This window comes from Tyto alba, unplaced genomic scaffold (assembly GCF_018691265.1).
Source record: "Tyto alba isolate M040663 unplaced genomic scaffold, T.alba_DEE_v4.0 Super-Scaffold_2, whole genome shotgun sequence".
NCBI lineage: Eukaryota > Metazoa > Chordata > Aves > Strigiformes > Tytonidae > Tyto > Tyto alba.
The window spans coordinates 30,060,794-30,075,347 of NW_024881282.1; the positions used below are offsets into that span (position 1 = coordinate 30,060,794).

Genomic DNA, 14,554 nt, shown 5'->3' on the forward strand with positions numbered 1-14,554 from the left:
AGGCTCCTGGCAGGACCTGTGGACCCGTGGAGAGAGGAGCCCAGGCTGGAGCAGGTTTTCTGGCGGGACTTGTGACCCCGTGGGGGACCCACGCTGGGGCAGCCTGTTCCTGAAGGATCTCTCCCTGTCTTTATCTCGACCCACGAGCCTTTTGTTATATTTTCTCTCCCCTGTCCAGCTGAGGAGGGGGAAGGATAGACCTGGTTTGGTGGGCACATGGTGTCCAGCCAGGGTCAACCCACCACAAAGGAAATTTGTATACTTGATCACTGCTCCACTCTTGGGAATGATTAAACAGATACGAGTCTCCAGACTGGGAGATCTTGGGGGAAGGCTATGCCAGATCTCCAGAGCGGTGAGTGGAAATAGAGACAGAAGAGTTATGTAGGTGTTTGCTGTCTCTTCGGCTTCAAGAACAAGGAGCATCAAAGAAAGGTGGTCAGTTCCAAACAACTGAACTGTTTTACAACAATGTGTAGATAAGTTGTGAAACACCTTGCCCGGAATCTGGCACTGTTGGCTGCAGGAGAATTAGACAACATGTAGCTGATGGATATTCTTTATTCCTTCTATGATTTTTAATTAAAGATGATTGATGGCTCCATATTGCTTCCCTTTTAGTAGCATTATTCAGAAGAACTGAACAATTCAGCCAGTCTTGAAGTGCTAGCTGTACTGCATGAGTCCGAGTCAAATGTACTGCAGATATCCTGGAAACATGGTGTTTCTTGAACTTCTAGTATTTCTAAAATGACTGCCACTCTGTCATGTCTAGATTTTGATCTTTTGTAATCCCTGATTTTTTTAAATCCCTCTGTGAACAATTTACAACAGCCCCAAGGCAAAGTAACACTAAAGAATACCTGAAAAGCACAGTGCTGAATTTTCAATTTGGTAAAATGAGAGAAAATTGCTTCTAATATTTTTTTTTTTTTTTAAGTTACACAGTGAGAACAAACATTTTAGAGTAAACTTATGGCTGAAAGCTTGTGCTGTTTGCTAGAGCTTAGGTTTCCTGTAAGTGATAATAAAAAATACAGGCAAAGACCTTAACCAGCCCTAATAGGTGCTTGGTTTAGAAAATTAAGAAGGAACTCTCAATCGTCTAACTCCCACTTTTGATTTCTTACAGTTTTCTACTGTGAAAGTAACCATGATTTCTGATGACATACTAACCACAGCTGACAGACCAGGTTGCAGGGTAACAGGTCATCAGGCTGAAATAGTTGCTTAATGAGCATGTAGTTCAGTTAGATGCAAGGCTGTGCAGGATGCTGTAGGATTGTCATGGATTAAACAAACTCTCCAGGCTGACTGCTTTAAGTAGGAAACGGAATGGAAGTGATCTGAAATGTTGCTACGCTCATGTTTAACCAAGGCTTTCATGTCCAGGTATGCAGAGTCAAGACCAAATTCTGTGAACTTTATTCACACAGGAGCTGAGCCAGAGTGGATGTAAGTACTGTTTCCACACTCTGCTTTTTAAACATTCTTAGCGATTATTGTATGTGAACTGGCAAAAACTTAATGTCACAGGCACGTTCAAGGATCACTTGCACATTCTTTTTTCTTGTTTAATCTTAAACTAGGGAAGATGAGTAGTCCCCTATCCGACCGGGATTTTGGTGTGTCTAGAACACTGACATTTTCAATGAAAAAAAAAAAAAAAAAAAAAAAAAGTTCGTAGGTGGTCCAGCTACAGCATTCAACACTAAGATCAGAAAAGGACAATAATAATACTTAAAGCTTGTGCTCCACGTTGCTTAGCATACTAAAAATTGTAAAAAAATCAGTTTGTACCCTAACTGCATATGCCCTCCGCTGCCGCCTCTCCGTGTCCGTGTCCGTGTCGGTGTCCGTGTCCGCCGGCGCCCACCCCCAGGAGGGCCCCGTTGGCCCGGAACCTTCGGGCGCGGCGCCGCTGCAGCGGGCGGGCGCGTTTCCTGAGACACCGCGGGTCCCACGCCGTCAGCTTCCGCGGTGGCTCCTCTGCCGGGCTGGTGATGGAGGCGCTGGCCGCGGAGTTGGGGGCCCTGACGCCGGAGCAGGCAGCGGCTCCTGTGAACACGGTGGAGGTTGGCGGCGGGCGGCGGGGACCGGGCGGCCATTGGGGAAGGGGCGATCCGCGTCCAGCCGTTCCCAGAGCGGGGGCTGGGCTGGGGGGAGGTGAGGTGGAAGGAGACCACCCCGTGGCGCGCATGCGCAGAGCCCCCCCCACCTGGCTGCGCAGGTGGTGGTGGTGGGGACCCTACGGCGCATGCGCCCCCCTCCCGCCCCGGCGGAGGGGGAAGGGGCCGGGCGTTGGTGGGGGGCGGTGAGGTCTGTTCCCCCTCGCGATGCCCGGCTCCTGCCCTGCACACGCGGGCAGGGAGGGCTCTGCCCTCCATGGCAGTGCCTTTAGAGTTTTCTGGTTGCCTGGTGGGGGGAGATGGAGGAGGTGAAGGCAGTGTTTCAGGTCTCTTCGGCTGGGCTGGGCTTTTTGTCCAGAAAGAGCGCGTCAGAAATGGAGTCCGAGGGCGTTGTGCTGTGTTTTGCCACGAATACGTGATCCGACACTGAGGGGCAGGGTTACACCACGACTACGGTGTTGCCATGTACTTCTCCAGACTGAACGTCAAAATAAAACGATGAGGTGCTGATGCTCTGTGAATATATTATCATGGTATACGCTCTTCTGGAGCCATGTGATGCAGCCTCATTCTGCGCTGTCTGGTCCTCCTCACCTTTGCCCTCCACCTGCATCTCATCCCAAATCTGGGGTGGGCTCCCCCTGCTATGGGGGGAGAAGGTGGGGCTGTTGTAAGGTGATGTTGCCTGTGAATAGAAATGGGTAAAAGTTTGTAGGAGCCTTAATACGCTTAACGCTTGTCAGTGTGTTGTTTAGGTAGTTTTGCCAAATCTTTGTAGGAGTTAGGATAATGGTGGGTTTCACAGAGACGTGTGTCTGCAAGTGCTGCTCCCGCAACTGCATGTATTTTGTAAAGTAAAAGTTGTAGCATGTCTTCCCTTGCTAGGGATATAATTTACAGTGTTAACAGGAGAAAAAAAAATAGTTGCTTTTAAACGAGGACATGGTAGTAAGGAGTTTTCTAAGAAACGCATATTCTCATACAAGTTGCCCTTAGAAAAGACAATGTCCAGTTGCATCCTAAGTAAATACTGCATAACACATATGGCTTACTAACATGATCCAAGTCATGTCCTTGTTTTGTTTTCATTCATCTAGGTTGGCTTTGGACAGTCTCTTATCTAAACAGATCTGGTTTTAAATAATGTTACTGTTTAATAATAATAATAGCTCAAGCATTTTAGATGTTTGGTCACTCTTTGGAAAGATATTTCTAACTGGTTTTTGTTTTCAGGAAAAATGGAGACTTCTTCCAGCATTTCTAAAGGTTAGTGTTACATGCTCATTTCATGGCATGAATACTTCATCTCTTTTCTAACTTTACATTCCCCCCTTATAGCTGTTGCTGTTTCCCAGAATATCTGTCCTCACCTTCTGTGTGGATTTTGCAATTTTCTTTTTTTTTTTAGCTCCATGCAATTATGGATAACCTTGTTATATAGATTAGTTTCTTAATTGATTTGCAGATTAATTTGTGGAGGCATTCTTTCAGAGGTTTGCATTTTTGTATGGCTACTTTTAATGAACAATGTATGTATGCAATGTTACCAGATTATTTTACTGTTTTACTGGCACTCAGAGACCCTATTCATAGTCTTTATATAAGACTGTGGTATTAGGTTTGTAGTTGTGTTTGTCATAAGAAGCATATAACCACAGATCTGGATTCTGCAAAGGCTTGAATAGATGTATATCTTCCCTCATGAAATCAGAGTTTGACTGAACTCAAAGATTACTAGTGTCTTAATTTCAATGCTACTCATATAATCTGTTACTAGTTGAAGGCACAGTTCTATATAAAATTCCATTGGATATAATAACAACTAACAAACAGTTGGAAGTGATGAAGGAGAAAGGAAGTAATGAAAATTGTATCATAAAGACAGCAGGTAAAGTCTGTGATATGCATAGGTACCTTCAGGGAATTGCAGCCACCTCTGCACCCGTCATCAGTCTTCAGAACTGTTGCCCACTTCAGCAAGGTTCTTTTTAGCCTCTTTTTGTTAATTCCTTTCTTTCCCAGTTGCAATACCTGCACTTCTCTTTTTGTTGCACCCTTGAATATTTGATTCTGTCAGGAAAACAAAGTTCAGAAGTCAGTTACAGGTTGTGCATGTTTTCACTTCAGCTCAGGGTTGTGAAGATGCTTCAGGGCCCTAATGAATCCTGTTTCTTTGTCTCTCCTAGCAACTACATGAACTTCTGTCTCTGAATTCTTGAGACTGTGAAGAGGGGAGGGCTCCTAATTGTGAGGTGCAATTTACTGTGTGCTTTATGCCAAGTGTATCCATCCCACATTACTTCCAGCCAGTGAGCCCTTTACTTCAGGGCTGCTGCTGATGGTCTGGCCTTTCTGCTGCATGTTGTTTTTTTTTTTTTTAAGCCAGCAGTGATAGAGTTGTACAAAGCTGCTGTTTTGCATCACAGTTTCTACAGTGGAGTTTTCTTTCAATAAAGCTGTTGATACAGCTTCATAAAAAAAATGGAAAGAATTACCAGACTGATTTCTAGACACAAGTAAATCCATAATATTTTCTTGCCTATATCATATAATATGCAATGTTTTCAGAGATTAGGGAAACTCTTATCTAAAGAATGTTGCTCTGGAATCATTCCTCCCTTGTTTTAACCCATGGAGGCTTCACTGAGTAGCTGGATTTGTCATTTTAAGCTTCCCATTTCTTTCTAATAATTTCAGAATGAACTATTGCCTATCATGTGAATTGTGTTAATGCATCTGTTCTTATATAAGGTTTTAAGTCCTGTAACATGTTAGTTGTCAGGGGATGTTTCAAAGTTTAAAACCCTCTGTCGTATGTAATTATGTGTCTCAGTATCAGATAGCTCTCCTTTCTTTCCAAGGTGGGATTTTACACTGTAGTTGGGATAGTTACAGCTTTTATCTCTGCAAATGCCAACCTATTAACAAAATGAGTGCTTCTCTTAGTATTCCTTCAAGCCAAAATGTTTCTTTCCTTCTTTAATCCCAGATCATCTGACTTAGTATAAATCTTCTTCTTTTGATTGCTCTAAACACCTTAAACTTAAATCCTTGAAACGTATTGTATCAACTCATTACCTGGGGGAATGGGGCACTGTTTATTCTGTGTGATATTACCCCTACACATGTTCTCTCTCTTCCTGCGTACAAATCAAACGCAGATTTCTTATGGGTGTCATGCTCTCCTGTGACTGTTCCCTTGCTTATTGACTTCTCTCTTTTATACCCCACTTCTGTTCCATCTCCCCTGTCTCATTGGCCCTCCCTCTCATTCTTCTTTATGCCAGCTGCCCCTGGTAGGGTGCAGACAGCTTCCTTCCCAAGCAGCACACATGGTTAATTATACTATAAATGAGTAAATTGTTTCAGAATAACAGCAAACTGATAAAATATTTTGAATTGTAATGGCTCATGGTTTTTTTTTACATGAACTTCAAAGTCAGTTACCAAATTACTTTTCTGACTCAACAATGACAGTTCTGGTCTAAACCTGGAAATGTACAGTGTAGAAGCAGACCGATTGCCCAGGCACTTCTCAGAAGTTTATCAGCTGAAATAATTTAGCACAGATCCAAAAGCATTTATAAATGCTAATATCTTAATTTCTGCCTTGTATGATTAATATTAGTGAAGCTAATTTTTTTTGCTGCATGCATGTATTTTCCAGGTGAAAGGACTTGTGAAGCAGCACATAGACTCATTCAACTATTTCATCAATGTAGAGGTATGCTTTCTTGGTGAGAAGAGAGTAGCTCTTAGTCCTTGGAAAAGGCACGTGATTCTGTTTTTTTTCCACCCCCCTCCAGATAAAGAAAATCATGAAGGCCAATGAAAAAGTTACAAGTGATGCTGACCCAATGTGGTACTTGAAGTAAGCATGAAATGAATCCTGCATCAGTGGTAGCATGCATACTGTCTCATGGGTTTGTTATTGGCTGTAAAATGTTTACGGGCACCTGTGTAGATATAAATCAAGAGCGTATTTTCCATGACTTATCTCTTATTTGGAGCACTGAAAGATGGGAAGATTTAAAGAACAATCAGATGAAGCAGACTTAGTAGCCAGCTGTTAACAATACCTTATGTCACCATTTTTCTGTAGTAATCTTGGATGACAGCTGGGAGTTTCTTTTTGTCTGTCTGCCAAGGTAATTTGGGGATTATTGCATGGGCAGTTTAAATTTCAGCTAACTAGAACACAGCTCAAATGCAATAAGTTACTATGGGAAGAATCATTGCTCATTATTAATCAACCTACGTTCATCAAAGTAGCTTAATTTTTCAGTATATGTAGAATCCTCCTTCCCTCAGATCACTTGAAAAATATTTGGCTCACTGCTCATTTTGGAACTATTTGTGTTACAGGTACCTCAATATCTATGTGGGTACTCCAGATGTGGAAGAAAGCTTCAATGTGACACGACCTGTATCACCTCATGAGGTATTAATGTTTTCATCTGTCTTGTTTATTTGTTTGATCTTGGGAATATTTTGCATTGTAACTGCATATAACTTTATTTTGAGTATGTGTGTGCTACCTTAGGTAATACAATGCATACCACCATCACTGTAGAAAGAAGCCTTGGAGATTTAAACATTGTGTAATAATTTTTTAAATACTTTTTTCTGCATTTGAAAGTAGCTAGATTCAGCATTTCACGGTAGCTATATTTGAGTGGGTTTCCATGAAAGTAGTGAAAAGTATTTCTCTTGCTTAATCTTGTGGCTCTCCTTATGACAGAGCTGAAGTCCTCACACTACAATGTAGTGTTCTTTGATGTTTTTATGAATTTCTTTTAAATATTAGCCTTGCTACTGTCTGCACCATAAGTCACTTAAGCCTCTCTTTCCCTCCCAGTCTTCTTTGGGAACATGTCTCTGATTTTTTGCTCATAGTTTTTAAGTTTGAGTCAGAGAGCAAACATGGAAGGTTTGAGGAGAAGCAGGTGGAAGTTGATAAAACTATAAGAAACTGCAGAAGTACATTAGCCTTATGGTGACTATATTTAACTTCTTTGCACTGCTGTAAGCAGGTAGGTTAACAAATGGATTGGGTATTTCTGGAATAAAGATGTATATTGGAGAACGAATGATGGACCTTTTAGGGTTGCTTCCAGGTATCTAAAGCCATTCAGTTCCCTTCAGAGATTGCTCATGAACAGCGTATTCCTCCCCTGCTGCTGTGCTGTGAGATCTATCCCGCTGCAGCGGAGGTACTGACGACCTGTTCTTGGCCTCAGAATGGGAACTGAGCTTGGAAGCTGCACTCACTCACCTACATACAACCTGTTGTCAACCTAGTAAATCAGTTCACATATCAGATGCATTTTTCCTTGCTATATTCACTTGATACTTGAGGTTGGACTGTGGTTTTCTTTCATGTAGTGTATGTGGCACACTTTATCATGAAGTACGTTCTGTGCTTTGGAGAAATTCTGTAAAAACAAGCCATCTAGTGGCTGCCTCTTGTGCATAGGCACATGTCTGTCTCCAGTGACCCGACTCAAATCTCATTTAGTTCAGTGGAAAGATTTTAAGTAAGGCAAGTAACTCAGCCATCAACGGTGCAATTGGATGTAATGCAGGACAGCTCATGCATCTCACAAATGCGTAGCTAATGTTAAGTCAGTAGATATGAACGTGGGCAAAATGTAATGGGAAAGATTTTTTAATCTAGGAATTAAATTGCACACAAAAAATTGTTCGTGGCCAGCAACCCATATCCAAGAATCCAGGTATTAAAATGCTTGCTTACTTTATAACTAAAGTGACTGTACATGCAGAAGAGGGCAAAGTAAATGCTTTGTAGAGCATATTGACCTTGAATTTAGAATAACACACTCCCGCATCTCAGATACATCCTCACTGATGCTCATAGAGCATCATTTCACTGTTTTTTTCAGTGTGTTATACACATTGTGAGGGCCATAGTTATTTTCTTACATAGGATGCTGATCAGGTCAAACCAGGGGTACAATTTAAAAAAAAACATAAACCAAACCAAAAAGATTGGATACTTATATCATTACATTTCTCAGTTAGAGGCTTATAAAATTCCTCCCCAAAGACACCTAAAATGATCAGATGTTTGTAAAAGACTGAGTATTTTACATTTGCAACCAAATTTGGGAGGTTTTATGTCAGTACTTTCCTTGAAGATCAAGTCATGCCTGTCTTTTACCTCTAGGTGTCTAATGTAAGGAGAAGTTCCCTCGAGGAAGGTGATACAAAAATACAAGTGCTGGAATATTACACTGTAATTCTTATTTTATATCTGTGTCTTGTGTGGACAAAGCACATGCAAAGAATCCCAGAGCCTTCTTTTCCCCAAGTAATCTAATGAAGTTGTCTAACTCTCCTTCTCACACAAATCTTATGTGAGTTTTGTGAACAATTCATACAGATGAATTTAAAGTAATTAGAAAATGGAAATATTCTCAGTTAATTTTAAATTCGATAAAGTTGCTTGAAAACTGCTGGTGCACACCAGTATTTTATTACTAGAGAAGTGGTATACTTTTTAATGTGGAGATAAGGAGAATTCAGTTTGCAATGATTCTTGAGGCATGTTTTTCCATACAGTTGCATCTTCAGTGCACCGCACAATCTTAATTGCCTTGTATTGATACATAATAAGTACACTGAAAGACTATAGAACCATAAATGTACAAGTCTGAATCTGAATACTGACAAACCTATAATCCTGGAGCTCAGAGGTATAGGATGCTCAGTGAGGTCACGAATGACCTGCTGTGAGTTGCTCTGTTGTATTCAGCAAATGCAATAAACCTCCCCTTGATATCTTGAAGATACGCAATACCTTAAGGGCTAGCAACAGTCAGAGAGTGAGGTTGTGGAGAGCAGACCAGAAAGATCAGATGAGAAGTGACTGAGCCTTGAGCTCTGTGATGTCCTAGGTATGTATATCCTACTTCTCTTGCTGTCTGAGGAGTTTGCAACTAAATGCTGGGAATCTCTAAGGGGAGTGATGCTGCAGAGAGCCTTCTGTAAGTCAGCTTTAGAAACAGTACCATACAGTGATATTTGCTCATTTGGTTAATAAGGTAGCGCAGTGTCTCTCTTACTCTCATGTCTTTCCCTTCTATCAAACTTCATATGACAGCACAGTTCTTCAGCTGTTGAGGGTCTTCATGCAGAAATGCCCCTGAACTGAGCACTGCTCTTAGAGCCTGTGGCATAGGATGGTCTTTGTGTCAGGCCTGCTGGTTAGGCCTGTTTGTTTAATTAAACAGTTTAGAAGTTATGCTCTGCAGTGCTGTCCTCTGAAGACACTGATCCACTGGCTGCTTTTGAAACATAACAATAATTGTATTTGGGGTTTTTTTGGTTTTGTTTTAAACAGGAGACTCTGTCAAACATAGCCCAGGTACCATGAAGAGCTTGGTCAAGCTTCGCTTTGCTGGATTCCTTTGTGAGGACTTATAGGAGGCAGGGCAAACACGGAATGTTTTAAGAGAGACTTTTCAGCCTGTAAGACGAAGTCTAACAACATAACTGTTCTCCTTTTAGTGCCGCCTCAGGGACATGACTTACTCTGCCCCAATTACAGTAGACATTGAATATACACGAGGTAGCCAGAGGATCATACGCAATGCATTACCCATTGGCAGGTAAGATACCGTGCGTTAAGCTTCTGGTGTTAGTTTCCATTTGCTGCTGTGTTGGGAAGATTTTTTTACTGCAAAATAAATGTATGCTAACCTCGCTTCCTTGTTAGAAGCAACAGTGAGCAGGCAGATCTTGATGAACAGCTGTACAAGATGTGATTGTTAGGTTCTGTTATAAGATTTTGTTTTGCAAAAGGATGGATATAAGGATGAATGTTGTCTATGTTTGTATTGATATAAAACCAAAGAGGGAAATACATGAAAGAATACTGGAGTTGCAAGTCTCATTGTTGCAAAATGAAAATAATCATGTTTTCTTTGCAGCCAAATTACTCAGTCTTTCATACATAATATGTAGAGATATGTCTTTGGAAGGTGGGTGGTAAAACCAGTAAAGCAAGCATTAGTTCTTCTGTACATGGTTAACCTCTCCTTTAAAATTGGTTCAGTTTAGAGCCAAGGCTGAGCTTTGTGGAGAAATGTTGAGGATTTTTTACTGGTTTTGTTTTTCTAAAGGCTGTCAAATGACTTGAGGTTATTAATATTGTGAAGGACATCTAATTTCTTAAAGAAAAGACAATGTGCCTTAAGAAGAAAAACAAGCTCTTAACCATACCAAAAAGGCAAAATACCTGGCAGTTCTAGCATTTATTGAAAGCAAAATTCCATTTTAAAGGCAATAAAGATGTTTGTCTTCTGTAGACAAGTTTTCTTAAAGACCAACCCTGCTGGCTTGAAAGGTCAGTGCCCTACAGAGATTGTTTACTGTGTGACTGTGCATCTTACCAAAGGTGGAACACTGGCAGGAAAGAGAAGATAGATACTTAAGGAGCTGCATTTCCTGTAGTGAAATTTTAGGCTTTCATATAAAAAAATATATACTTTAACTCTGTCAGTAGAACATGATACACTTATGAAACCAAGCTTCTGTACCTGTAGTAACAGTTTATTGTTCTAAATAATTTCTTAAGAAAATAAGAGTTTTTAAAAGACCATCTAAATTTGAGTCCTTTGAATTATTTCATGGTGTGTGCTATAAGCAAATAAGTAAATGAGCATTTTCACCAGTATACATTATCAATTTGCATACAAAAGACAGAACCTTAAACGATATGTTATAGCTAAAAGAAGCACAACAAAACCTAGTCTTGACATTTGTCTACGTTTCTCTAAAAAAAATAAAAAAGGCAGTGAAGAAGACTTGTAAAGCATCAATAGTATACTGGAAAAGACTAAATTACTGCATAGCACTAGTGTGTTGCATCTTACATTAAGGTCTGTTCCTGTAAATTCTTCTCTTTCTCCTATGAAGTGAGGTCACTGCAAAAAAAAGTAAATATTCTTCATTAAAAAAATAAAGTTATGTTGTCCAACTGTTTTTAAGGGCATACGTGCAAAAAGACTTTTTGCTGTTAAAAAATGTTGAAATCCAGTTGTTATTTTCACGGGAAATAATTTTCCTCATCTATCCCTAGTCTTATGCTGGTTTCCTTTTGCCTGGTGAGTAGACACAGTACTCTTGTTGAACATGCAGTTCAGACTGGGAAAGGAAATATGTATGTTCTTTCCTTCCTTATTTCTGTTAATAGCCTATGTGTGTTACAAACATAAAAAATCCAAGGGCGATATCATTGTGTCTTTAAAAAGGAAAACTTCCTTTGAATGCATATTACCATTCCAAATTAGTGTACTCATTCTCTGCGTCTTTCTGCTGTCCTGGTTTCATCTAGGGTAGAGAAATTCAGTAACTTTATTTCACCTTTTTAAAAATTTTCTTCCTGTTCCTTCTGATAACTTCAGATATTTAAAAAATTAGATTGTCTTCAAAGGAGAATGACTTACTGTAGTGTCTTATGTTAGCTGCAAAATATTTTATTGTTTGCAAGTGAATAAAGAATGGATACTTGGTGACATCTCTTTCACTGGAGTTTTCAGTGATAGCATTTACATACTCCATTTTGAGTTTCCTTATGCCAGCTGGTTACTGTTACTGATATAAATAGCCAATGCATTAGGCTTATCGAGTGTGTGATACAAGATTATGATAGTCATATGAAGCTTCTTATCTCTAGGAAACACTTTCTCAGTGAAATGACTGAAGCAAGTAGGTTATCTGTATAGAGCACTGTAGTGACAAGATAGCTTTTATCATTATCTGTCATTGTCTTCAAAAATACAGAATTTTTAGTTCATCTTTTTTTTTTTTAAGAGATAAGAATATGAAAGTGCTCAAGAAATTAAAATACTTGTTAAGAGTTTAATAAAAGATATATGACTTTGTTAGAAGAGCTGCCTAATCTTAATTTTTGTTGGTGTAATTTAGAATTAAATATCTCTGGGGTTACAAATAGTTGCATAGTAGAACTCCTGGATAAATTTTGTCAACATATGTCTTAGCAAACACCTGGAACATAGGTCTTACAAAGGCTGTCCACCAAGGAGTGAAATTCTGTAAGCTTGACCGAAAGTCCACTTCTTTGTAGAAGAGACTAAAGGGCATGGAGGTCTTTTGGTAGATCTAGTGATAAGCTGTTTTTATCTTGTGCAAAATGGAGCTTTTTCTTTGGAAGTAAGATATTCTCTCTTTCAAAAGTTTAATGAAAAATCTGAGAGTGGAAAGGTATGTTACAAAGCTGACTATAAAAGCACTCTGTTTAATAATAACTGCAAAATCATTGCTAGTTAGTTGTTGAATAAGCCAAATTCCTAGTAGGACTGCAGTGTAAACACACAAAATCAAATGAATGGGAACATTTCCTGACTTCATCACCAGATAATATAATAATTCAAGTTAGAAGAGACCTCGGGAGGTCTCTAGGACAAACTTCTGCTCAAAATGGGGCCAGCTCTGTGATCAGACCGGGTTGCTCAGTGCTTTACCCTATCAGGTCTTGAGGGCCTCCACAGAGCTTTTCCGTGCAGCTGATTCCACTGCTTGACTGTCCTCGTGGTGAAAAAGTTTTGCCTCATATCCAGTGCATGCATCATTAGTTCCTCTTCTCTTTCCTCCCTAAGCATAGAATTTGGTTTTAATTTCTTGGAATCTTTTTCCACCATTTCATGTTGCTTCACAAAGTGCTTGCTGCAGGCTTTTGTTCTAAGACACCGGAGAAATCAGAGCTACTACTGGGAAAACTTCATGCCTAGGTTATGTATTAGAGGCACTTACCTGTCTGCAGCCTTAAGGTGTAATTGTTATGTGGGAAATCAGATCTGAACTAGCTTTTTCTAATTAAAACTGGTAACAGCGGACCTGCAACAGCGTGTTCTTCAGTGCAAACTGTCCTGGTTTTGGGGACCAGGAGTCTTTGCACTAGTAGTCATTGGCCTTGGTGACCATGCTTGTCATGGATGCCTGTAGGAGCTGCATAAAAAATAAATAGGAAGTCTACAGTCTCTGCCCGTAGATGTCCAATTTCAAGTCTCTCTTTTCAAACTACATGTTCAATGAAATAAGGGGGGGATTAAAGAAAAAACCTGTTGCTCGTAGCTTGCATGTGTTGTAATTACATTAAATGTGTTTTCTCCAGTTTCTTTAGCATGGTTTTTGTTTTGAATTTGACTATTTATATTTTTCTATCTGAATCTAAAGTAAAAGACTGGTTTTCTTGCAGAATGCCTATCATGCTGCGTAGCTCCAATTGTGTTCTTACCGGGAAGACTCCAGCAGAATTTGCCAAACTTAATGAATGTCCTTTAGATCCAGGTATGTTTGCACTTGCATTCTTTTTTCCCATCTATGCTTTTAGTTTTAAATATTTTTCAGCAAAGAAATACCCCATTGGTATGTTTCTTGCCACTGTGAAGTTGTGGGAACTTCTCAGGTGGATGCCTGTAACTAAAAGAAATTGGCAGGCTTTTGAAAATAAGAAATGGATGACAGCATGGAGCATTTGTATTTACAGATAGGGTTTTCAACCACAAAAACGATACACCAAAATTTTGAAAAAGTTGAGAATTGTATGTAGTATTGTACAGTGATGTGCCATATGGGAATAGAGATGGAGTTGGTTCATGGAAATTAAGTGGATCGAGGGAGAGTGGAGTATGATGCTGTCCTCCAGAGCAGAAACTCTCATTTACTGTGTTCTGTAAAGCAAGAATAAAGTGTTATGTGGTGATATTTGAAATGTAGAGAGGAGATGAAGGGTTATAACAAGCAACTTCTTTGCTTTTTGTCTGCTACTTTTGAAGTATGCATTAGACTTATGCTGTGCTTTGTTGTGATGGCAAGATACAGTGACATGACATGCTGTGCTGGAGGCGCATTAATAGCTACAGTTTAAGAGAGGAATCTAACATAGCTCCTGTGCAGATTCCTTATATTGTCTTAGATACAACAATGGCATTAAAATACATTTTTAAAAGTAACACAAAATAAATTTCTCCCTTGAGTGCTGAAGAGAGCAAGTTAGTAATTATGGAAGACTTCTTTTTATTTGATACCAAACATCTGAAATGGCCAGGTTTTTTTTGATGTCCTTATGGTATACTCTTCTGGCAGGCAATATTTTTACTTAATTTGTAGAACTAACAATTCTGTAGCATCTTTTAGTAAGTATGGTTACCTTACAGGTTTAGGTGTTTTTTACAGCTTTACAGTTTTGGTCTGCCCGTGAGTTCTTTCTGTCCAAGTAGTTCCCAAATAAAGTCTTAGATCCTGAATACTGTATGGGAGCCTAGCAAAAGTTCTGATTAGTCTAGTGGAACATTTTCCTACTTATCATCAGTTCCACACAGAGTTTGTCCTTTACTCTCTTTTGGGAGAGCTTACTCTCCTGCTTTGTCCTTTGTGTA

At 39.7% G+C, this 14,554-nt stretch overlaps 1 protein-coding gene across 3 annotated transcripts in view; it reads left to right on the forward strand.

Annotated features, from left to right (window-relative positions):
- Positions 1–1,792: 1,792 nt before the first annotated feature.
- Positions 1,793–14,554, forward strand: part of POLR3B (RNA polymerase III subunit B) — an 81,191-nt gene continuing 68,429 nt past the window's right edge. Inside the window, exons 1-7 of one of the 3 annotated variants that reach the window (XM_042792491.1) lie at positions 1,793–2,075; positions 3,363–3,395; positions 5,797–5,853; positions 5,936–6,000; positions 6,495–6,570; positions 9,660–9,760; positions 13,372–13,463. In XM_042792491.1, coding sequence (XP_042648425.1) covers positions 1,812–2,075; positions 3,363–3,395; positions 5,797–5,853; positions 5,936–6,000; positions 6,495–6,570; positions 9,660–9,760; positions 13,372–13,463 — 688 coding nt within the window. In that variant the 5' untranslated portion in view covers positions 1,793–1,811. The remainder of the gene's footprint in view (positions 2,076–3,362; positions 3,396–5,796; positions 5,854–5,935; positions 6,001–6,494; positions 6,571–9,659; positions 9,761–13,371; positions 13,464–14,554) is intronic. The other 2 variants (XM_033004434.2, XM_033004435.2) reach the window with 2 other exon arrangements.